This window comes from Pistacia vera, unplaced genomic scaffold (assembly GCF_008641045.1).
Source record: "Pistacia vera cultivar Batoury unplaced genomic scaffold, PisVer_v2 Contig294, whole genome shotgun sequence".
Lineage (NCBI taxonomy): Eukaryota > Viridiplantae > Streptophyta > Magnoliopsida > Sapindales > Anacardiaceae > Pistacia > Pistacia vera.
In genome coordinates, this window is record NW_022196106.1 from 65,666 (window position 1) to 90,078 (window position 24,413).

Consider the following 24,413-nt stretch of genomic DNA (forward strand, 5'->3'; position numbering starts at 1 on the left):
TAACCAACATATCGAAATTAAATCAAATCCCCAAATCTCTACAACTTAGGGTTTCATCAATTCTTTAAACCATATTCAAAATTAACTCAATAACTAACCACAATTTATCAAACCCAACTTAAAACAACAATTAATTAACTCATACCTCAACATAAATAATATTAAATCAAAACCCACATCAAAATTTATGAATTATTTCAAACTCATTTATTAAGCTCAATAAAAACTTATAACTCATGATCTTTCATCAATTAGGAAAGCTAAAAGAAAAGAATTAATTTTAAGTAAAAAAATAAAAATAAAATTAGTATCATCTTACCTTGTATTCTAAAGGAGTATCATTTCTTGAGTATCAAACCAAAAGAAAAATATAATATGAGAGCAAAAAGAGGAAATAAAGAAAAGAGAAAAGTTTAAAAAATATTGATTAATAATTTATTTTGTAGGGTCAACATGAAGTTAAGTGGGGTTAAAATTATAAAATCTATAAACTATTAATACTTTTTTGAAATTTTTGAAAAGTTCAGTGCGTTCAATTGAACTCACAAGCCACTATATGGCTACGTGCCTGTGTGCATATATATATATTTGAGTGCGTTTGTTTTAGTATTTGAGATAGTATTTTTGATATTTTTAGAGTTGGATGGGAATAACGAGGTAAGATTTGAAAATGAACAAAAACACTTCATAGGTTTGGTAATTTACTAAACACCCCTGTAATAAAAACATTAAAAATTACAAAAACACCCATTAAATACTAGCAACTAGCCACCATCGTAGGAAGGTGGCCAAAGTCGCTGTATCGACGCACGACTGACTGGATTTGGTCGGTCGTGCACCGATATGGCCTTTTCCAGTTTAATCCACCGTAGATCTAGCCATGTTTGGTCGTCAACGATGACCATATCTTGATCGTTGTTGAAGACCAACTACGGCCGTAAATTTGGCATTTTTCGGCCATATCGATGGTGGATTTGGCCGGTAAATGATAGATCGGCGCACTACCAGCCAGATCCAGCCAATAGTGCACCATTATACTAGAATCTGGCCACCTTTTGGTAGTGATGGCTGGAATCTGGCAATTGTGGGTGGGTAGTAGGGATGGGCAGGGGCCGGGGTGGGGCGGGATAGGGGACCTTTGTCTCTGACCCCAGCCTGAAAGCCCAAGGGGATTCCCAGATCCCGGCCCGAAGCCAGTTCGGGGAATTCCTGAAAAAAGCCCGTTCCCCAAACGGGGAATTCGGGGATTCCCCGAATTCCCCGTTTGGGAATTTTCTGTCTTTTTGTATCCTTATTAGTTTTATTATCCTTTTCTCCAAATTATATATACCAACAAAAAAATAAAAATAAAAATATAAAATACATATTAAACATAATGACCATATCATCAAAAAATAAATTAAATCTATAATGTACATATTAAATATATAATCTAGGATTTGGGAATAATTTGTGTTTATAAAGGAAGGGCAAAATTGTTATTATGAAAACATAACAAGGGAAAATGGTAATTATGTAATGGAATTGAAAATTTGAAATTCATTTAAAACGAAGGACAAGGTCTTGGTCCATACTCTATTACTCTACAAGGTGTCACGTATTTTATTTATAAATTATAATGATTAAAAAGAATTATAATGATTTATACATTTATTATAATAAATAGCGAATCCAAAAATTTCTGTTAGGGTAAGCCAAAATAAAAATTAATTACACATTAATTTTTTTTTTTCAATTAACAATTCTGTTAGGGTAGGCCAAAATCCAAAAATTATACATATTAGTATTTTTTTGTTAAAATGCCCACCCTCAACAAGTGTTGGATCCGCCCCTGATCAATGATTATAATGAATCCAAATATCAAAATGATAATTATAATACATTATACATATATAAATATATTATATATTAACAGTATAATATTATGTATTATTGTATTAAGTAATAAGTATTAACATATATAATGTCTCTTTAATATATAATGTATTACATATGATACATTATACGTATATATTATAATAAATTCTAAATAAATAGCTATCACAATATAACAAAGACAATTAAGTAAAAAAATTGAAATAAATTATTCAATGAGGTACAAAAAAAAAAAAAAAATTATAATGATTTATTGATTCATTATAATAAATCAAAACAACAAATAATATATTATATATATATATTATGTATTAATGTAAGATTATAGATAATAGCATATTATGTATAAATTATAATGTACAACATATATATGTTATATACATTATCCTTATATAGTATATACCATATGTAATATACAATGTCTAATGTATAATGTCAAATGTATGCCATATATAATGTATAATATATAATGTCGAATGTATAACTTTTATTTCATAGTATTAACATATTATATATAATATATACATATTACAAATATTCTAGTTTTATTTATTACCTATTTATATATATATTACAAATATTCAAGTTTTATTTATTACCTATTTGTATATAGTTTCATAAATTATTTATACAATTATAATTTGTCATTGTATAATGTATAATTAATTTTCAAATATTAAAATTATAATATGTATATATGATTGATTTATATATATATATGGGGGCTGGGGCAAGACCTATCCCGATCTTTCCTCGAATTTCGGGGCTAATCTTAGGGTTGATCCCAGCCTAAAGCCCGAACGATTTGAAAAAAATCTATCCTGTTCAGGTCGGGTTGGGACAGGTTCCCGTGGGGTCAGGCTTTGTGTCCATCTCTAGTGGGTAGGGGTGTTTTTGTTATTTTTTAAATTTTTTTTAAGAGATGTTTAGTTAAATTAATAAACTTAAGGGATTTAAAAATGTTGAATGAAATATAATAATATTTTTTATAATAAAAAAACAGACGTGTATTTTGGAAATAGTATTAATAGAATAGTGACGTCCCGGAGATTTTAAAGGTCCAGAAGAACTGCTAATCATCTAACGGTCCAGAATGCCTCCTTTACTCTTTATATATAATCATCTTATGCAGCGCAACTTCTCTCCGTCTGCTGAGGTACGCTCTGCTAGGGTTTTCTAGAGTTTCTAGGCTCTTCTGTAGCACCTGCAAACATGGTGAGTCCTTATCTCTCTTCTGCAACGAACCTTCCGTCCTTTAATTTGGACCTCATATGTTTTTTCCATGTAATGGATCTTTATTTTATTTTATCGTATTAAATTTCTCAATATTTGTGTTTCGTTTAATTTATTTTTTTTATGCTCTTAAATATTTATGTGCTTCTGCTGCTTCATTGTTTGTAGATGTTATCTTGCGTTTGGTTTGGTGAGAAATCTTTAGGAAAATAAGAGAAAGTAATGCCGTGTGTGTTTTTGTTGTGTTGGTTCTTATCAATCAAGTATTTGTTATGTTAGTGATGGGTTTTTGTTGCTCAGGTTCAAGGAATTAGAGAATCTAATATTGGCAACTTATGTAACTGCTATGTTTGTATTCTTAAAAATTTATGTTTATTTATCTGTTTGTTAGAGAACCTAACAACAAAGTTTTTGTTCTGATTTCATAATTCATTTTTAGCTGCTAATGGTTGTCTTTTTTCTTCTAATTAATGTGAGAATAGGTCCTCCAAAATGATATTGATTTGTTGAACCCACCGGCAGAGCTTGAGAAGAGGAAGCACAAGCTCAAACGTCTTGTTCAGTCACCCAACTCCTTCTTCATGGTAACAACACCTACTTGTTTTTTGTTGTTTTTAATTGCTTCGGCAAATGTTAATTGGCATTTTGGCAATACTTGTTAATTGCTTAGGCATTTGTTAGTTAGCATTTTTCCAGTACTGTTGTATATTTGAGTGATGGCATTAGGTTTGTTTTGTATTAAATTACTACTTAGTTCAGGCCAATATCGTTGATTTCTCTTTGGTTTGTAACTACATATTGTGAGTTCTAATGATTGGCTTTTTCTTTGTTCCCCTTTGATGCTTGATGAAGGATGTGAAATGTCAGGGTTGCTTTAACATGTAAGTATAATAACTGTTTTCTACTTTAGAAAGCTTAGGTTGTTATTTGATCATATTTGTTTATACTTAAAAATGGGGATTGGGATTCACATTTTGGTTTGTCTTTAAATGCAGAACCACAGTTTTTAGCCACTCTCAAACTGTTGTGGTGTGCGGCAATTGCCAGACAGTTTTGTGCCAGCCTACTGGTGGCCGTGCTAGACTCACAGAGGGATGTTCTTTTAGGAGAAAGGGTGACTGAGTTTACTGAATGATGCAACAATTTCATCATCTTTTTGTTTTGGTTATGATGTATTAATTTTGGTAGAACTTTTGATGGTTTGACAATGGTGTAATCTTTTGTTTTAAATTTTAATATACTTGGTGTAGTGGACTTTTTCATGCTTGAAATATTACATTTTCCACCAGTGTTTAAAGTTGCATTAAGGAAATGTTTTTGCTTGCAGTCTTGATTTTGCATTTATTGAGTGATGAATGTCCTTGAGGGTTAATGGCTGAGAAAATATAATTTGTGGTTAGATTCAGTTTTTTGTCAAATGCATGGAAGGAGCGTGGTTTGGGACCTTTGGTTCGAAAATCTTCAGGTCTCTGAACTGCGTCGATGGATGGTCAGTTCTATGATTCAACCATATAGCATGAAGTAATTCTGGGCTACTTATGAAGCATGTTTTCAGGGGAGGAACAAAGTTTAGGTTTCTACACTGGCAAGACAGATGGTCAATTCAATTTATTCATCTAGTTTGTCAGCAATGATGGATTCCAAACCTTTCTCAGCCTTTTGGCTAACATCAAGTGTAGTATCTGTTCTTATCAGTTTAATGATGGACTCCAGGCTACTTCTTTTGCTAGTTTGCATATTCTCCTTTTACAATTTTGCACCAATATACAATTCTGGATTGTGGCTGCTTATTCGGCAAGTCTGCATATTCTTCTTCACATTTTGCACTAAGATACATGTAAGATGTATCGTGTTTGTAACTTGGTGTGTCTGTGATCTTAGGATTGCTGCTAATAAATTAATAATTGGGTTGTGAAAATCCCAGTCAGAAAACTGTGTTGATCTACTCACCTTCATTTTTAGTCATTGTAGCATTATCTGCTTAAAGTAAAGCTAGAGATTCACGTAAACTTGGTTCTTCAACTTGGGCATGTGGATGCAGGCAATTTTGCACATTATCGAAGATGACCTAAAGACCAATATATTCAACTTTAAACTTATTTGTATGGATATAAAAAGAAAAAAAAAAAAAAATTCATTTTATATGTTGTTTTTCAGAAAAGCTATGTTCCATGTTTACATGAATAGCTTGTTTTCAGATACTGGCATGAAAAATAATTTTGACAGTCCCCAAATCATTCCACAGCACATGTTTCACAATCTTAAATGTAGATGAAAAGGTTATCTGAGCTCCACATCACATGTATTGGCTTGGGACGCCTCTTGTAGTTGTCGTTGTCAGGACAGGTATGTAGATGACCCACTCTTTATTAATTGTCCCTCCAATTTACAAGTCTTGAAAAGGAACTTTGCTCGAGTTCGAGGGGCCTGTTTCTTTAAGCTTCCTTCTGTTTTTAATTATAACATCATCAAATGAAGATGACTAAGTTTAAATCCGGATAAACATAACAACGATCTTGATCTCCCAGTACGATATCCATCAACAAGCCATGCATCAGTCGTTTTTTGCGGATGTGAATACGTCTTCACTATGCAAAATTTGTCAAATGATGTCAGTCTATAAGTGGCTACTAGTTCACATTAAATCGCAAAATTTTATCTAAGTTTTCAAAAATCACAAACGTCCATCTCAAAGTTTAACTATCTTTTCCAATTATAAAGAGCTAAAACCAAGCTCGGTAGAATGGCAAAAAGGGATGCCAAAGCATATAATGTATAAAGTCAATAAGAAATCAAATCACTAGACATATATATCCAATCCAATTCTTTTTCTCCCATTCTCTGTCCACAACCTTTTATCCGTACGGCGCAAATCTCGGCCCTTTGTGCAGCACATTGAAAAGGGTATCTTCTGCTGCTCTCTCAGTTACTGGAAACCAACAGAAATTCTGAAAATGGGTCTGTTTTTAGCAGCATTATGATTCACATTTGAATGGCAATACAAATACGCTTGGACTGATATAGTGATATATAATTGTATGATTGACCAAGTTTTGGTTGATTATAGCGGTTTGTCGAGCACCAGTAATATTATAAAATTTTATCTAGAGAAAGATGATTGGCGGTGTTTAAGTTATGAGAGTTGCCAACCATCTTAAAAACTGGCACATGGGTGATGTAATCTTTCACGCTCATTATTGGGAAATCTGAACACTGCCATTATATAAATTTGTTTAAACTGCATATTTGGTGGGCTGTTGTTATGTTGGTCAACATATTCATGCTCTAAACCTCTCTTGTTTAAACGCACCGGTTTTCGTTTTTATAAGATAAGCCCTGTGAGTCAACCACGAACTACTTGGAAAATTTTTATTAAGTTTCTAGGAAATTATAGATAATAAAGCAATAAATTTAAGTGTTCTGACTGAAAGATTTTCTTCTGAGAATCGAAGCTTGAGCATGTGATTGTGTATGTGGGCATGCATGTGATGTGGGATTGTGTCATCATCATGTCATTGTCACATTTAATGATGCATGCTCCTCCCATACTGTTCTTTAATGATCTTTTCATTTTTTTTTTTTTTTTTTTTTTTTAAAATTAACTCTCTTCTTCTTCTTCTTCTTCTTCTTCTTTGGGTTAAGTAATTGAGATATAATTGCAGGCCTGCAATTTGTATTTGAAAAGAGAGATACTTTTAAGATTGGATATGGTTGATTAATTAATTACTTGATTTATCTTTTGATAAAACGAACGTAGATTATGGAAAGTTGAAAACTTTTGATCATTGTTAAACCTCGAGGAAGCTTCATTCATCATTAAATTTAATTATCTCATTGCCTTCACCAACTATTCTTCCTCTATGATTTGTTATATTGTTAGGCACAAAATTAACTTTACTAATTTTAAAGAAACTGTTTTTCTTTTTCTATTTTTTAGTATTTAGTTGTGGAAAAAGAAAACACGAATCATTTTACGTACACAATTATCTCAATGTTTTAATAAATTATACAATTAAGTAAAGATAAAATAAGCTTCTCAACATTTATTCATATATGAATTCATCTAATGACATGAATAAAATAGATATTCTTTCAGAATCATATATATAATTTTTTTTTTTTTTTTTTTTTTCTAAAAGCATTAGCATTTCCAAAAGTGATATCTATCACTTCTTTAAGAAAAGCGACTTTTTATAAAGAGTCTTACAAAAAGAATTTACACCTCACATCTACATTATTGAAATGTGGAAATTTTTAGGGTGTATTGATGAACTTGGAGGAAGCTTCATGCATTGATTAGTTGATCTCATTGTTTCTATCACTCTCTCTTAATTTCTTCTTCCAGTTTTACCGTTAATTTCTTGTTAATATAGAAGTGATATGATATATCCGATATGATTTAGACTTTCTTAATTATCATGTATTTGATGGAACTTGGAGAAAGTTTTGTTTATTGATTTACATGATTTCATTGTCTCTCTTAATTTCTTCTTCCATTTTCACCTTTAATGATCGATCCAAGTTTCTTTGTCAGTATATATCTTTTATAATTTAGACTTTCTTAATCTTATCATGTATTGATGAAACTTGGAGGAAGCTTTGTTCATTGATTGACATGACTCTTAATTTCTTATGTCTTGGTCTCCAAAAAAGATATGAAAAGTGAAAAAATAAGTGTATATAAAAATCTGAAAAAGTGAGACAAAGACTATTAATTGGTGATCTTAATCCATTAATTCACGTACACATTTTTGCCTTTTCTTGTTCGCTATAATTTAATTGCAAACCCCACGTAACTAAACTGACTTCACAAATAACTGTTCATACTTTGAAAGAGAAATATTAATAAAAATGTTAAGCTTAACGAGAAGGATTGATGATTGATGAACTGTATTTTTGTTTTGGTTCTATTATTTGATTTAATTTAACACCATGCATGTTGAAATGGATTAAAAATTAAACAAATATTGAATCAATTAGATTATGACAAAAAAAGCATAAATACATAAACAGGCCAATGGGAAAATGAATTAAATTTTCACAATTTCTTGGAAGGTATCGCAGCTTTTAAACAAAGGGGGGCAATAAGAATAATAAAAAAGCAAGAAAATCATGAGGCATCCAACTACTAAGATTCACCCCATTAGTTTCTAAATATGATTAAGGTCCCACTTAGTGCTTTAAGTTTAATCCTAATTTTTTTGTAATTAAAATTGGTCACAAATGAAAGAAAATACAAGAGACGAGAGTCGCCTTAACTAAACAATGAAATCTTGTCTTTACATAGACTTGATTATGTATAAATAATAACTGGGATGCCGTTATTACCGGCCCCGCGTAAACTTCTCTGTTTCTTTGCTAATAGATTTTTCTTGTTGTCTTTTCTCTTTTCTTTCTTTCTTTCTTCTACTTGACAGATTCTCTTTCTGTCCCAGTTTATCCATTCATGGTGATTCGGCTAGAGTCACACACACCAAGTTTATTGCATGCCATTAAAAGAGTCTCTTTGTAGCAGTTGTTGTTCTTGTTTTTTGTCAAGTTCTTTGCTCACAAACTTGGTATCTTCTTCCTCTATTTAAACGTACGGTTTATTATTATTTTTTATTAGTTAAATGTGTTTAGCTTTATGATTGTTTGTAGTTGAACTTGTTTACTTCTCTTTATTGTTTTTGCTTTTGTTTCTTGTGTTCTTGCTTTTCATTAATGTTTAATTCGTTGGTTCTTTTTTGCAGAACTTCATGTCGTCTTTGGAAGCAAGAACGGGGCGACTCAGGCAACGTTACGATGAAAACAATTTGCGACTTGTTTCTGGGTAATATATATTTCTTTTCTTGTGTTCTTCTCCTCTCAATCTTGATTCTGATTCTTTTACAATTTTTCTTCAATTCTGATGCATACATTACATAAAAAGTCACCGATTTTCAATTCGGATAATCTGTGTTTTCGACCTGAAAACTCCAAAAAAATCTTGACATACCTAAAATTTTCATTTTATGAAGATCTACAGATCTTTAAATTATGTCCTAATTATTCTTAAAATTAATTGGGAGAGGTGAACCGCACCGAGGTATCTTTGTGATCACAGCTTATTTTGGGTTTTTGGAAAGGAGAAGAATATTTAGTTCTATGAGAAGTTTGTCTTCTTTTGGAGATGATAAAATATATTATTGCACACACACTCTTTGAGTTCTCCAATAATTTTAACCATAGAGACTTTATCATTGATATTGACTTTATTATAATTTTATGACCTTTTCTGATATGTTTTGTCCCCATATGTGGAATTTGTTCATCAGATTTATAAATAATAGATATTGGTTGGACTGTTTTGGCCATTTCTTCAGAGACGGGCCAGGTTTAGGTGGGCAATGCTTTTGTCTGTGTTGCTAATATCGATTGGTGTAAAAGTTAGATGATTGCATTCTGTGACTTGGAGGCTCAGATAATTATTGTCCAGTAGAATTCTGATTTGATACTATTTTAAATCATCTTTTTGTTATGTAAGAAAGAGGTAATTACACAGTGACACTGCTGAAATCATCTTTTCTGAAGTGTGCATAACTCATGATCTGGTTGTGTTTTGGCTCTCCATGTAGTTGTTATTTTGATCCCTCGTGAGGGGGTTAACATTTGCATATCCCAAGTCTCCATTTAGAAGACTGACACATGGCTTCTGAATGCTTCACGCTCGGTTAACTCTGTTTGAGTTGCTGCATTAACCAGTGTTTTTGTAAAGAGGTCTAAAAACTAATCGATTAAGAAGAAGATGACATTTAACATTAAGAAGAGTTGAGAAGCAAGATCATCTTTTTTAATGTATGAAACATAATGATGGGAAAATTTTAGAACTTGTACATTTAGCAAACCAAATCCTTTGTCCTGTCAATATTTGTTGCTTGCCTGCCTGTGAATTCTTTTGCAAACCACAGTTCATTTATTGTAGCGTAATGAAGTTGTACATATATACAACAGATGCATTCCCTACAGGCTAACAAAGGACGACGGGAATCAAAATGATGATATAGAGAACAAGATAGAAGTTGCCATGGTTTCTTCACCTAATCGCAGCGATCTAGTGTTCCCTAAGGTTCAACATTTTCTCTTCTCACCATGTTTTGCATAAAAGTATTTTCGCTGCTCTAGCACTTGGAAAGCTGAATCTCTAATATTTACCTTTCCCATTGTTTCTGTTTTCAGGGTGGATGGGAGAATGATGAAACTGTCATTGAAGCTGCTTGTCGCGAAGCCTTAGAGGAAGCAGGAGTGAAAGGAATTCTAAGAGTAGTTTTTTTTTTTTATTCTTGCTTTGTAATTAAATTAAGATTTAAGAGCTCATCTCATGGTTATTAGTAAGGCTGAATTTGAGAAATGCATTTAGATTTTTTACTTATTGTTTAATGAGCTAAGTGATATATATTTTCAGGAAAATCCCTTGGGAGTTTGGGAGTTCAGAAGCAAGAGCAGACAAGACCTGCTCAGCCAGGAAGGTGGCTGCAAAGGTTACATGTTTGCATTGGAGGTGACTGAGGAGCTTGAGTCCTGGCCAGAGCAGGAAAACCGCTGTAGGAAATGGGTCGGTACAATCCATTCGCAGAGAAATTGTGTAAAGTTTAAAGCATCTTTCATGTTAAATATTTCTAACTATGGCTATTTTGCTTCTTGAAATTTCTATAGCTAAACATAAAAGATGCCTTTGAACTATGCCGATATGAATGGATGCGTGAGGCGCTGGAAGCGTTTCTCGGAGTCATGGCCAAGGAGGAAAAGATTGAGACGGAAGAAGAGAAAGTAGACCCCCCTACTACTTCGCCATTATCAGAAGTTGTAGCAGAGTGTCAAATTATCTCATCGTCAAATTGCTATGTAAATCCTTCCAGTAGCCAACATCACAGTATTAATGCTTTAAGCGCATTTCCTTGGCAAATTACTCTCAAGAGGTTTCCATTGACGTAGATATATTGATCTCTTGCCAAATGCTCATTATTATCTGCCTCTTTTACAGTGTTTGCAGTAGCTTCTTGTGTAATTCGTAGTGTCCTGTAACGCCTTCCATTTTGGAAAAACCAAATTGTGAAGTGAAAAACTGATTTCGCATATGCCTTCAAATTTTTAGTGAAATGATCTATATTAATTTTCTCAAGTTTATATCATCAATAGAATATTTGTGATAAACAATCTGTAGTTTTGCCTGATGATAGTTGTTTTTTCAACTGACATGAAACTCTTATATGATCAATTTGGATTGGAGTTTGTCATTGATGATTGTCAAAGCAACCTGAATTTCTCGGTTGGATTTCAGTCGGGCTAGTAAAAAATCACCTCAAACAAATTTCAGAAACCACAACAACTGCAAACACTACGTTTCCCTTGACCAGGAATGAATCTTAAAGGGAGGGCAGGAGAAAGTAGTTCAAGTTCCTTCCGCGATTGAAGTTACTCAATATCAGTTGAGGCTAAAATCTGAATTTTAAATCCCAACTAAAATGGACTATTTGCCCGACAGGCCTTCTAAATTCCCGGAAATTAAAGCCCTTTGCAAACACCTGCACACAAATGACAAAACACAACATATCTCTTTGAAAAGCCAAGGTGGAGACCGGAGAAATTCTGGAAAATGAGTTTTGCTACAGTATATTGTCGTCGTAAAACTTGTAAACAAAAACTATAAAACCTGCAATAGATGCGGGAGGGAAATAGAGATCACATGACTGCACTCCAAAAATGGTCAAGGTTTTGGTTAAACTCTAATGGTTTCATGTTATTAAATCCGGAGTTGAATGCACTAGCACATGACATTAATATCCAATTTAGTGAAAGGTTTTTTCTGAGAGGCAAGGTATCCTATAATCCTGAAAAAATGATTTAAAGTAAATAAATAAAATCGAGAATCATGTAAGCATATAGCTACTAGTGCTGCCCACTTTGGCTGCACATGGGAGAAAAAATACTTCGATGTTTGAACAAACCCCACAATTAAACATAGCTTCATGTTCTTAGGGTTTGGTTTCTCAGCAAATATATATTATGGTATTTTAAAAATAATATGACCAACCCTCTTTCAAATCGTGTAGGTTTTTTGACCTATTGTGTCTTGGTTCAATCAAATTCTTGGCTACATTATTGAATATATATAGATTAGTGAAAAAACATGAGACATTCCTCAATTTTAGGATATTTTTGTTTGGTCTTAGCTTTGTTTCTACCAAGATGCATGCTACAAATTATTTCAATTCTCATGCTAATTTTAATTAACATCTCAAGAATGCTTCATACATTATAAATGTAGAATAGAGAGGGACAATTTTTTTTTTTTTTTTTTTTGGTAATCCGGTTGTTCGGGCCACTGACACGCACCTCAACTAATCCCGGTCCATTGAACACCCTATAAGCTTAAGGGACCAAGTAAACCACAATTTTATTGTGATAAGTAATCCCAAGTTTGAACCCATAAACTCAGAGAAGAGGACAAACCGTCAGGCCAACCCCTTAAGGTTAGAGGGATAATTAGACAAAGAGCCACTTCAAATTAGCATTTTAATCTCGATAATAAGTTAATTATATATGGTTAGTGCATGCCTGCTAGTTAATATTGTTTCTTCAAAATAATAGGTAAAGCTCATCACATGCTGCCCAACATGCCTTCCTTTCCCTTCCTTAATTATATTCCCAATCATAATTTAAAAAGAGGTGCTTCAAAATTAGCAAAATAATAATAAATAAATAAATGAAAGTAAATTAAAAAAAATAGAGCATAAAAAGGGAGCTTGGGGGTTTGAAAAAAGAGCCAAGGCTGTGGAACTTATCATTGATTTTCTTCATCAAATTGGGTGCACATGGCTGACCCTATTTTATTCCTTCACCACCTTTATATAACCCCATTAATTTAATTTAATTAAATAAGATGATTTAGTAGCCCAATTAACCAACCCCTTTTAGAAAATCACCCTCGTTGTAACTTTTTCTTTTTGTTTATTCATGATAATCATCTCCATTTGCAAGTAATTACAAGATAACAAGTCCAAAACCGAGATTAATTTAATTTGATTAATGAATTTTCTCTTTAGATCATAGATACTCTCTGACAGGAGAAGCTAGGGGGAATGTATATGCACTCTCATTCAAAAGATTATCTTAACACAAAACTTAAAAATTAATTGTAGATTAATGAGGGATAATCTCTGACGAGATGTTGTCGTGATTCTTCTTTCAGAAATCTTCTTGGAATTGGATTAATCTTTGCAATTAACGCTGAGAATAATTTTCATTAAAGTGGTCAATCTTGGGAAAGATGCATGGATAGATATATACATCATATAACAATCATGTGTATGGTTAATGATATTATGGGACCTGGGTTAATCATGTATAGAAAGGTAGGCATGCATCTGCAATGATAATCAGAATGTGCAGAGAGTTGAAGCTTTTGGAAGAAGAGTTATTAGATTGCGTATGCTATCCATGATTGATCAGAAACTTCACATGTAACCGTTTTGGAGTGTATACCATATCCAGAAACAAACATTTTCATTAAACCAAAAAAAAAAAAAGATTGATTGGAGAATAATCATCAACACATGGAACTGCTAATTATGCCAACCCACTTTCTTTCTGTTAATTTATTTATTGATCCCATCATTTGAAAAGCTGAAACTCATCACTTAATCTTTTAGATTTGAGTTTTTAATTTCTGGGCCCCTGGAGATGGGGTCTTAGATTCTTTTTTGGCTCGCATTATTGCAGTCATCTCTTCAAGAAGTTGACAAAAGTTGGTGGTAATTTGGTTTTCGAAAACCAATTGATGTGTTATATATCAAGGTTAAATATCTTGTAAAACTGACTGAATACATGCATAATATACACATTACTTCATTAGTTATTATAAACTAGAATCCAAATTCCTTGTACAATGATGTTGTAATGTTCACAACAAAATATTATCTGATTCATATCCTGGAAAACTTTTTTTAAGCTTTGAACATGGAAACGGTTGAAACTTTAATTGAAACCCCCACATGAAATCGTTTAGTAAAATATTTCAATAATCCCAAAGGGAAAGGCAAAATGGTAAAACAGCATCACCCACAGGAGAAGACAAAGACACCTCTTAGTTCTTATATATATATATATATATATATAACGACTCCAATTCACATGCAACAACCCACAACACATCACCAAAACAAAGAGAAGAATACAGAAAAAAATATTTCACATTTCACATCAAATCATTCATTCACCATGAATTCATCATCCACGTCAAAGAGCAAGAAGAAAAAGACACAACCACAAGAAGGAGGCGGCACCAAATTCTTGGGAGTAAGAAGGCGGCCATGGGGAAGATACGCAGCAGAAATAAGAGACCCTTCAACGAAAGAAAGGCATTGGCTTGGAACTTTCGACACTGCTGAAGAAGCCGCTTTGGCTTACGACAGAGCCGCCCGTTCCATGCGTGGCCCTCGAGCTCGCACTAATTTTGTTTACTCTGACATGCCTGCCGGTTCTTCTGTCACCTCCATTATTTCCCCCGATGAACAACACAATAACTTCTCTTCTTCTCTCCATGTCCCTCAACCTGACCACCACAATCTCCAAAACATCTTCAACCAAGATTCAAACTTTGACTCCCATTTGTCTTCCGGGTTCCAAACCATGCCTAACGATCACCACACTGACTTTTATAACAACTATCAACAACCAGGCATAGACAACACCACCAGTTCTCACGAGCTTCCACCACTGCCTTGTGACATATCAGGTTTTAGCCATGGTGATTCTGATTCCAGTATTACCATGAATTCTTGCTATGATTTTAATAGTAATTTGACGGGGTTTTCTGATGATCAGACGGCGTTTACAAGTGGGTTTGATGATACGATGGGAAGTGGGTCATATTTTGGGTTTGATTCGAGTGATCAGTATGTGCACAGCCCACTTTTCAGTAGCATGCCACCGGTTTCTGATACAGTTCCAGATGGTTTCCATTTGGGGTCGTCTTCTTATTTATTTTAAAAATGTTTGTAATGTGTCATCCCTTTTTAAGTTTGATGTCTTGTTTTTTCGTTTCCTTTCCATGGTTTATTGCGAGACTAATCAGTTTCCGGATATATATAACATATTGTTTATATATTACGTTACAGGATAGAGTGGTGGGTTAACTAGTTTAATTACTCTGTTTCTATGGCCTGGAGTGGGCTTTTGCCTAGCTAAGAGATGGATTGGGTTCAGGTCCAGCCCAAGAGTTATATGGGCCACCTATAAATTAATTATTTATGACTTAGGAATCTTGCATTACTTAATAAGACACAGAAGGTCAAGGCCAACCCTTGTTGTAAGGGATAGGTCAAGATTAACCAAACTACTTTCAAGTTAGGAGAGGGTTAACTCTTGATTTTATATTATTAATTTATACAGTCCTAATCAGACGGATTTAAGTTAACTATAATTAGTGTTTAAACCAAACTTAGCTTGAACTCAAAAAAGTGGGGGCCTATGAAAGTTGGCAAGTCCATCAATGGCTCACTTGATAATTTGTTTTAAATTACTAACAATCCTTGTAAAATGATATTATCGATTCTTATTAAAAAGCAATAATCTCATCGATTTTGTGACAAAAACCAATAAACTCAAATTTTATCAAGGGTTTAATACATTTTGACTAATATAAATAGCCTAGATATCAAACAAACAAAACATCACACAACAAATACATATTAAACTAATTATAAAAATATATCGACGGACCCTAAAATATTTGGGGGAGCCAATATGTTACGAAATAACAAGTCATAGATCATGGTCCAATAGACCTTAAATCAAAGATTAAAAGGTGTACTAAGATTAAGGAGGATTTAATCTTGTAATATGTTTTGATAAGAATGAGATGACATGCTTAAATTCGAAGGCAAAGAGATAAAATTTAGGTGGGAAACATTTTCTTCCGACTCCACTCTTTTGTCTTCGTATTTCAGCCTCTAAATATTATAGATTGCTTTCCATTTTCAAATTACACTATCGTAATCAACATGTGTGTTGAAAACGATGTTTTTATAATTTTAAAAATAAAATCAATGGTGCATAATCTATAGTTTTTTTTTTCTTTTCAGATACGCAAATTTACCAGAAAATGAGAGAATAAATAATATCACAAGTTTACGATAAACTCAAATATTCTTAAATGCCCCTTTTTAGGTATTTAGTTATTATTTATATCTTATATTCTTTCTAAATTCAAACGGAATAATAATAAATAAATAAATTTAAAAAAAGAACATATCCGTGGATTTAGGTACGGTTTATATTAAATTTAGATCTGTCACAAAATATTTAAATCCAATAAGATTAGATTAAGGTTAGACTTTTGCGCTGATGGTAGTTAATTAAAGCAATAATTAAGTTTAATATAATCTTAATCTCCACATCAGGAAGCTGCACACACTGCGTAAGCAACTGACCTATTAATATATTTTATTTAAAAACACGCGCTCGTCAGCCATCATCAAATCGGAGGGTCCACCACCTCCCACGTAAGCCAGCCATCGCTTTGTTGTTAGTTACATGTAGTATATGGGTCCCAGATTTGGAAGATAAGTGCAACAAAATTAAGTCCACGCTCTCCTTGATCGCGTTTGGTAAACGGGGCACTTTATCATGTGATTGTCCTGTTCGCCACCAGTTTCCCGCGTCCAAAACGTGGGCAAATGTGCTACACTGCACACTTACTGCCCGTACTCCACCTCCCTCATTTCAATCTTATTATCCATTTTTTTTTTTTTTTAAACATTTAATATGTACGTGTAAATTTTATTTTGAGATTCTGGATTAACAAATGACTTGGTTTAAAATTTAAAATAATAATGTAACCAATTATTTACCAAATTTAAATGTTGCTGAGATGTGTCAATTCTACCTAGTATTGGGATTGTTTCGTTTGTAACTATTAGTTTTAATTCTGTTATTTGATAGCAATTATATTTGCTATTTGATTACAAATATATTTTTCTAAAAATATCAAAACCATATATTTATCAATACATATAAATAGTAGATTCCATAGCATTATTGTGAAATCAAATCAACAATGGAACAGAATTTGGAATTAGTCCATTCAAACATTATTAGTGGGTCCATTTATTCTCCATTATCAAAATTGCATTGACTCCATAATCCCAATTATATAATATAATTCATCCCTACCACTCCAAGACGCGTCTACGTCGCGTGAGTTACTCACAAATTCATGAGCGGCCCGTTGAGAGAAGTATGGAAAATAGATGTTGGCTGGCTGCGCCAACTTCTATAAATTGAATGGACCGGTTTACATTTCAGGAGATAATTTCGAAACTTAAACTTGGTTTTGTTTTTTCGCTGTTTGCTTGAGAGAGGGAGAGAGAGAGAGTTTTCAGGTTCTGATTCTCTCCATGGAGCCGGAATCTGGAATTTCAACTCCTTCTCGCAGCTCTTCTCAGGTTTTTTTTTTTTTTTAATTTTTATATTTAGTTTGATGTATTTAGATTTTGCTTCTTCAATTGTTTCAGTTTTTTTGTTTCATTTCCGGCTAATTGAATTTCTGCTGAAGCTGTTAATTGGATTTTTGATACTAGACTATTTGACGTTTACGTTTGAATGGATTTTAGTTAGTTCTGTTTGAGTCAGTGAAGTTATATTAATTGTGATAAATCTGTTGTATTTTTTTTTTTTATCTTTTGGAATTTGGATTATTAGTATGTGGTGAGCTTGTTAATGTGAGTATTTATTGTTAAGTAAGACTTGAGCTTCTGCTTCAACTTCTGCTTTTGGTTTTTGATTATTCTCTGTTAGTGCATATCAACGAGGCAAATGGGTTTTGGTCCATAGTTTTTCTCTAATTATGATTGAGGCATTAAGTTGTATGTTTGAGCCCCTGTTCTTACTTGAAGTTTCGCATAATTCATCTGTTTTGATCGTATCGAGTGTGAGGTGTTGTTGTTTACGAATGTTTCCGACTTTCAAGTACTTGTAAGGTCTATAATCTATAGCATGGAGTGAAATCTCTGTTTGTTCTTGACATATTTATAGACTTTTGTGAGAGCACCTGGGTTTTGTATAGGATTATTGATGCCAACAAACATCAAATTCAAAGTACATGACTTTTTGTAAGTGAAAAATAATATGGTAGCTTAGTCAATCTTTTGATGCTATCCTTCCTTGCATCTATCAGCTACATAAGTAGAAATTCTCTTATTGATATATATCAAAGCAAGGTTAGATGTTGTGAACCTGCATGCTATCAACTCTCGTTATTCGAAGTTCATAAAGAAATAAAGAATCAATCTCATCTGGTACCATTCATATATCGAGTCTTGAAGTTTGATGATATTCTTGTTAATTATTATGTTTAAGTCTCACTTTGTTTCGACTTTTTTGATATCCTAAATTTGAGGACTTTATTTACACTTTCTGTTGTGTGTACAAAGAGTTAACACTGCATTCTTTTGTGCCTTTTTCTTTTTACTTCTGTAAATAAGTTTTTATTTGTATTAGTAAGAGAGTGTTTAAGTGACTGTTTTGATGTGAATCCATATATTAGACAGAAGAATTTTCCATCTTAAGCTAATTTTTTTTGTTAATTATATCTTATAACATTAATGATAGACTGTAGTTTCGGTTCTGGTGGATTTTTTTTGTTTTGATTTGATATGATACAGTTCGAGGTTCAAGCACAGCATGAACTCAGTTATTTTTATTTACATTTTTTTTTTTATTTCTCCGGAAACCGCAGTTTCATAAGTGTCTGATTTCTGAAACCTATAACTGGGTTTTTTGTGGACTTGCAGCGCTCTTGGGTGAATCTCTCCAGGAACCTAATATTAGCATACCAAAGTCTTGGTGTAGTATATGGAGATCTGAGCACTTCACCTCTCTATGTTTATTCCAGTACATTCATAGGAAAGCTGGAGAACAATAGGACTGAGGAAGCAATATTTGGTGCATTTTCCTTAATTTTTTGGACCCTTACCTTAATACCCTTACTCAAATACGTGTTCATTGTACTGACTGCAGATGATAATGGTGAAGGTGTGGTAATATTTGAACTTCTGTAACTGGATTCTATATTCTCTAATCTGCTAGAGCTGACACATTCCTAATTCGTTTCAGGTGGCACATTTGCTCTCTACTCATTGCTTTGTAGGCATGCAAAGTTTAGCTTACTTCCCAATCAACAAGCAGCCGATGAGGAGCTTTCGACATACAAATATGGCCACCCAATGCAGTCTGCTACCTCTTCTGCTCTTAAGAGATTTTTGGAGAAACATAAAAAGCTACGAACAGCTCTACTGGTTGTGGTACTTTTTGGTGCTTGTATGGTCATAGGTGATGGTGTGCTCACTCCAGCAATATCAGGTAAGGTCCTAACATGGTGCTCTTAAAGTTTGATCTGACAAAACTCCCAGATGTGTCAATTTTATGTCTGCTGCAATTATTAGTTGTTGAACTGGAATAGGAATCAATAGATGTATATTGCACCACTTTCTTATGATCGTTTGATAGGGAATAAGCAAACCACACTTCCAGCTTTTACTGTATAATTTATTTTGCATGCAAGGCTTGCAATGAACTTGAGGGACATGTTCTTATTTACAAGTTATTGAATACAGAGATTTTTAGAGCATTCCACCATCTTAGGCAGTCCAGGGTTCTTCGAGTGGATTTTTTTTTTTTTTTTTAATTAGGTGTAATTTTATAATTTATTCTTAATTTGGATCTTTAACACGTTTGGTATTCCATCTTGGAGATTCTTCTTCTTTAGCTCCCACGGATATGTGGGGTTTAATAAATGACATGCTTTTTATATGCAGTTCTATCAGCGGTGTCAGGGCTACAGGTTACAGAAGCTAAATTAACTGATGGTAATCCGGTTCTCTTTTTCCCTCTCTCTCACATCCTGTTATATTAAGTTTTTAATTCATGGTGCTGATGCCTTTTGATACTTTAATGTTCCTCTGGGGCATCATACTTTGATTTTTGACATAGTAGGCTCCCCGTTTTTGTAGGTGAATTGCTCTTGCTTGCCTGTGTAATATTGGTGGGCCTGTTTGCTTTGCAGCATTTTGGCACTCGAAAAGTAGCTTTTATGTTTGCGCCAATTGTAATGATCTGGTTGGTTTCGATTCTATCTGTTGGTTTGTACAACATCATACATTGGAATCCAAAAATTGTTCGCGCAATTTCTCCATATTATATTATCATGTACTTTAAAGTGTGTGGCAGAGATGGCTGGATTTCTCTTGGAGGGATCCTTCTTTGCATAACCGGTAGGTTGCATCTGGTAAATCATATATTATTAAATTTTCTATGTTGTATAACTTATTGCTAGATTCTTTTGCAACTCATTTTATGAATCTGGTTGAGTTCAAGTTATCTCTTGGTTGGTTTAGCAATTATTCAAGTTCGTTAGCTATCAGATTCCTGATTAAATCTTACATGTCATCAATTTTGTGAGACTGACAACAAAGCATTTATGGGTCTCACCAGGTACTGAAGCTATGTTTGCAGACATTGGTCACTTCACTGCCTTGTCAATTAGAGTGAGTTGGAACCATCTTTCAGGAAACACAAGACCTATCATTAATGTTTACATGAAATAAATTTGAATGATTTTCTTACGTTTGCAGCTTGCATTTGCTTTTGTCATATACCCTTGTTTGGTAATACAATACATGGGTCAGGCTGCTTTCTTGTCCAAAAACCTCGACAAGATTCCGAACTGTTTTTATGACTCTATACCTGGTCAGTTCATTTTGAGATGAAGTGATTGTTTCAAAATTTCTTTTCAATTTCAGGTAGGTCTAATTTTGCTTTCTATTGCTATGTTACAGGTCCTGTATTTTGGCCCGTCTTTGTCATTGCCACCCTTGCAGCTATTGTTGGGAGTCAGGCTATTATCACAGCTACTTTCTCTATCATCAAACAATGTAATGCCCTTGGTTGCTTTCCACGTGTGAAGGTTGTCCACACCTCAAAGAATATATATGGGCAGATATATATTCCAGAAATAAACTGGATCCTAATGATCCTTACTCTTGCTATCACTATTGGGTTTCAGGACACAACTTTAATAGGAAATGCTTATGGTATGTTATCCTTCAAAGAAAACCTCTCTTTCTCTCTCTATACTAGTATGTATCTATGTTCATTGTGCTAATGTTTGCATTATTTGTGTCTGCTCCTCACCACAACCATTTTTAGGAGAATTTGTTTGATGTTCTTCTATTTACATGCATGTTTTATTTGCGTGTGGTTATGATGTTGCATTTTTGTTTTGGCACCCAGGACTTGCTTGCATGACGGTGATTCTCATCACAACATTTCTCATGGCACTAGTCATAATATTCGTTTGGGAGAAAAGCATCTTCCTGGCAGCAATTTTCCTTCTATTCTTCTTGTTCATTGAAGGTACTTACTTATCAGCGGCATTAACTAAAGTACCTCAGGGAGGGTGGGTTCCTCTTGTGCTCTCATTCATCTTTATGGCTGTTATGTACATCTGGCATTATGGGACTCGCAAAAAGTACAACTTTGACCTGCATAACAAAGTTTCATTAAAATGGTTAATTGGTTTAGGCCCCAGCCTTGGTATTGTTCGTGTGCCTGGGATCGGGCTTATATACTCAGAGCTGGCAACAGGAGTCCCTGCAATCTTCTCTCACTTTGTTACGAACCTTCCTGCATTTCACAATGTGCTTGTCTTTGTCTGTGTTAAATCAGTTCCGGTCCCATATGTTTCACCTGAAGAACGGTTTCTCATTGGCCGTGTTTGCCCAAGGCCGTATCGTATGTATAGGTGCATTGTGAGGTATGGTTACAAAGATATTCAACGTGATGTTGGTGACTTTGAGAACCAGCTCATACAAAGCATAGCAGAGTTTATCCAGATGGAAGCAGTTGAACCACAGCCCTCTAGTCCTGAGTCTTCACTGGATGGAAGGATGGCTGTCATAAGCACTAGAAATGTTGAATCAAGCTCGACATTCATAATATCTGAGCAAGGAGATATTGATTTGAGCGACTCAATCCAGAGCAGCAAATCTGTAGCCCTGCAGAGTTTGCAATCTGTTTTTGTTGATGAGGATCCACAAGTCAGGAGGCGCCAGGTGAGGTTTCAGTTACCACCAAATCCTGCAATGGATCCTGCAGTTAAGGATGAGCTGATGGATTTGATCCAGGCAAAGGAAGCAGGGGTCGCATACATAATGGGACACTCATATGTGAAGGCTAGGAAATCATCTTCATTTTTGAAAAGGTTTGTGATCGATATTGGGTATTCGTTTCTTCGCAAGAATTGCAGGGGGCCAGCTGTGGCACTAAATATTCCTCATATCAGTCTAATTGAAGTCGGTATGATATACTATGTTTAGTTAAAAAAAGAAAAAAAAAAAAAATTCAATCATCTATGAACCGCAGTGTCCGTAATTTTGTATGTGTGGATAAGGAGGCATCTCGTGTCATACTCAGTGGAGTAGGAGTACATATATGTTAAATAGATAATCTGGATGCAGGAAATTTGTGGAGAAACTTCCTCAATCCTGTATCTCTGTTTTCCTTTGTACAGAGGACATTTATTTTCGTTTAATGACTTTTTTAGGTGTTTATTTTCATGTGGCTAAAAGTTTACTGTTGAAATTTCCTTGATTTCTTTGAAACATGATCAGATCGGCTATCTTCTTCTAAATTGATAATAACCCAGCTGCTTATGGATCAGCGGGTTATATCATATATGGCAACAAAACGATTGGATTGGGTTACGAGTGCACTTGCTATCCCACTTTCAAATTTTTTAATCTCAAGCATAAATGCCATCTTATATTATTTACTCATCAAAGTGTAATATAATATTATTCTTGGAGAAATGTAATTTGGTTTCAGATGCAATCTTATTAGGATGAGTTTATCACTTTAAAAAAGTTTTTGTTGTGACAACGGTTGATGTCACAAACACCAAGTCCTTTTGCTCACTAGTTTTAACAAAAGTACCCCCAAACTCACTCTTGGCACTTTTATTCTGCTTCTAACTGTTACTACTTCAACAATGAAGAGAATTTATAAGCTGGTTATCCTTCAACTGATCAAACTCACATAAGGATCATCAAAGTTGAGCATTCGTCTTCGCTTCCTATTAGTATTCAACCTCCTCCTGCAAAACCAACACATCCCATGAAGATGAACTGAACAACTTCATGGATGATCATCAAGATTAACATACCTATTTAAGCACTCGTTAATTGCATCGACTTCTTTCGATTCACTACTACTCTGCCCAATTAATGCGTAATAGCTTTTGCCCACATGTGAGTTCAATGCTTCCTTCTGTTTACATTATAAGAAACGAGTTAGAACGAATTATGGATCAGTTTTGGAACCTCAGACAAAATCAAAATCAAAATATAGCTAAATTGGTGCGTGTATAGGTGGGATGACATTATTTCTAAATTCTGGTTGCATTTGAGTGCAGATTTTTGCTTGCCTTTGATGGGGAGCAAAACACATTCCGAAATGGAGACACCTTCTTTGGAGAGATATCAGCAACGCTTGGAAATAGAGATGGCCGAGCAGAACTTGGAGAATGATCTATCACACCAAAATCAAACCAAAAGTAAGATTGTTCGCAAAAAGAATGGCAAAGATGTATTGACTATAAGCAAAAGGTAAAGAGTAATCAAACCACTATTCTCATTGTTACCCTCAGGTACTTGTTTGTATCCAATCTCCTCCAGTAAAGATTTTACATTCGAAAGGAATATTTCATTGTAAAGTTTGATAATATGCACGCGATTCTCCCCATTTTTCTGTTTCAATCAACACAATGGATTTGTAACTTGTAAGGTTCCTGTAATCAGGGGAAAAAATATTATGAATTTATAAACATACCCAATTGCACTGAGATGAACAACTGACAAACACTCCACAAAAATCTTGAGATCTGCGTTGCGTTTCCTTAACATAATTTTGGGTGATTGAGAAAACTGCAAGCCACAATTTTTTTTTCAGAATGACTGGTGTAAACTGAAGAATATATTTGACAGTACCTTCCAATGGAAATAAAACTCTTACCTTTCTTAATACTAAATAGAAACAGCACAATACGCCGGTTAAAAAAAAGATATGTTTTCTGAGTAAGTATCAGTTGGAAAAGCAAATAGATTTTCTCTCGTATCTGCGCTGTAAATTTCAGCCTTTCAGCCATTGAGTTGATTCTAATAGCAGCTAACTTGCACATCTGCAAAGACGGTGCCATGGATGAATGATGGTGAATTATTCAAAGTGATGAA

General features: G+C 33.9%; 4 protein-coding genes and 1 pseudogene across 6 annotated transcripts; all 5 read left to right on the top strand.

Annotated features, from left to right (window-relative positions):
- Window positions 1-3,018: 3,018 nt before the first annotated feature.
- On the top strand, window positions 3,019-4,415 carry LOC116135107 (40S ribosomal protein S27-2). Its single transcript, XM_031420812.1, has 4 exons — window positions 3,019-3,090; window positions 3,591-3,692; window positions 3,961-3,989; window positions 4,104-4,415. The coding sequence occupies exons 1-4, from the start codon at window positions 3,088-3,090 to the stop codon at window positions 4,228-4,230; spliced, it is 261 nt and encodes an 86-aa protein (XP_031276672.1). The 5' UTR covers window positions 3,019-3,087; the 3' UTR covers window positions 4,231-4,415.
- Window positions 4,416-4,751: 336 nt separating this feature from the next.
- On the top strand, window positions 4,752-4,961 carry LOC116135164 (annotated as a pseudogene).
- Window positions 4,962-8,426: 3,465 nt separating this feature from the next.
- Window positions 8,427-11,258, top strand: LOC116135110 (nudix hydrolase 12, mitochondrial-like). Of its 3 annotated transcripts, none has more exons than XM_031420815.1 (7): window positions 8,427-8,445; window positions 8,544-8,689; window positions 8,841-8,920; window positions 10,081-10,195; window positions 10,306-10,389; window positions 10,532-10,681; window positions 10,783-11,258. In XM_031420815.1, the coding sequence occupies exons 3-7, from the start codon at window positions 8,847-8,849 to the stop codon at window positions 11,059-11,061; spliced, it is 702 nt and encodes a 233-aa protein (XP_031276675.1). In that variant the 5' UTR covers window positions 8,427-8,445; window positions 8,544-8,689; window positions 8,841-8,846; the 3' UTR covers window positions 11,062-11,258. The 3 variants fall into 3 exon arrangements, with proteins under 3 accessions (XP_031276675.1, XP_031276674.1, XP_031276677.1); XM_031420814.1 differs by having other exon boundaries at window positions 8,544-8,666; XM_031420817.1 differs by lacking the exon at window positions 8,427-8,445 and having other exon boundaries at window positions 8,529-8,689.
- A 3,070-nt stretch (window positions 11,259-14,328) lies between these two features.
- Window positions 14,329-15,117, top strand: LOC116135113 (ethylene-responsive transcription factor LEP-like). The gene has a single exon (XM_031420822.1). The coding sequence runs from the start codon at window positions 14,347-14,349 to the stop codon at window positions 15,115-15,117; it is 771 nt and encodes a 256-aa protein (XP_031276682.1). The 5' UTR covers window positions 14,329-14,346.
- A 2,221-nt stretch (window positions 15,118-17,338) lies between these two features.
- On the top strand, window positions 17,339-22,742 carry LOC116135090 (potassium transporter 4-like). Its single transcript, XM_031420787.1, has 9 exons — window positions 17,339-17,573; window positions 18,921-19,161; window positions 19,243-19,488; window positions 19,944-19,994; window positions 20,139-20,399; window positions 20,620-20,672; window positions 20,760-20,874; window positions 20,964-21,218; window positions 21,418-22,742. Exons 1-9 carry the CDS (start codon window positions 17,526-17,528, stop codon window positions 22,500-22,502), a joined length of 2,355 nt encoding a protein of 784 aa, XP_031276647.1. The 5' UTR covers window positions 17,339-17,525; the 3' UTR covers window positions 22,503-22,742.
- The last annotated feature ends 1,671 nt before the right edge of the window (window positions 22,743-24,413 follow it).

Excerpts from the sequence above, each read along its gene's own strand:
- LOC116135110 (XM_031420814.1), top strand. The coding sequence starts at position 8,595 with ATGCCATTAAAAGAGTCTCTTTGTAGCAGTTGTTGTTCTTGTTTTTTG. Across the intron at positions 10,196-10,305 it reads GCGATCTAGTGTTCCCTAAG|GGTGGATGGGAGAATGATGA; the intron begins GTTCAACATTTT and ends TTCTGTTTTCAG. Across the intron at positions 10,682-10,782 it reads AAAACCGCTGTAGGAAATGG|CTAAACATAAAAGATGCCTT; the intron begins GTCGGTACAATC and ends AAATTTCTATAG.
- LOC116135113 (XM_031420822.1), top strand. The coding sequence starts at position 14,347 with ATGAATTCATCATCCACGTCAAAGAGCAAGAAGAAAAAGACACAACCA.
- LOC116135090 (XM_031420787.1), top strand. The coding sequence starts at position 17,526 with ATGGAGCCGGAATCTGGAATTTCAACTCCTTCTCGCAGCTCTTCTCAG. Across the intron at positions 20,400-20,619 it reads GATCCTTCTTTGCATAACCG|GTACTGAAGCTATGTTTGCA; the intron begins GTAGGTTGCATC and ends GGGTCTCACCAG. Across the intron at positions 20,875-20,963 it reads TTTTTATGACTCTATACCTG|GTCCTGTATTTTGGCCCGTC; the intron begins GTCAGTTCATTT and ends GCTATGTTACAG.
- LOC116135107 (XM_031420812.1), top strand. Across the intron at positions 3,693-3,960 it reads CACCCAACTCCTTCTTCATG|GATGTGAAATGTCAGGGTTG; the intron begins GTAACAACACCT and ends TGCTTGATGAAG. Across the intron at positions 3,990-4,103 it reads TGTCAGGGTTGCTTTAACAT|AACCACAGTTTTTAGCCACT; the intron begins GTAAGTATAATA and ends CTTTAAATGCAG.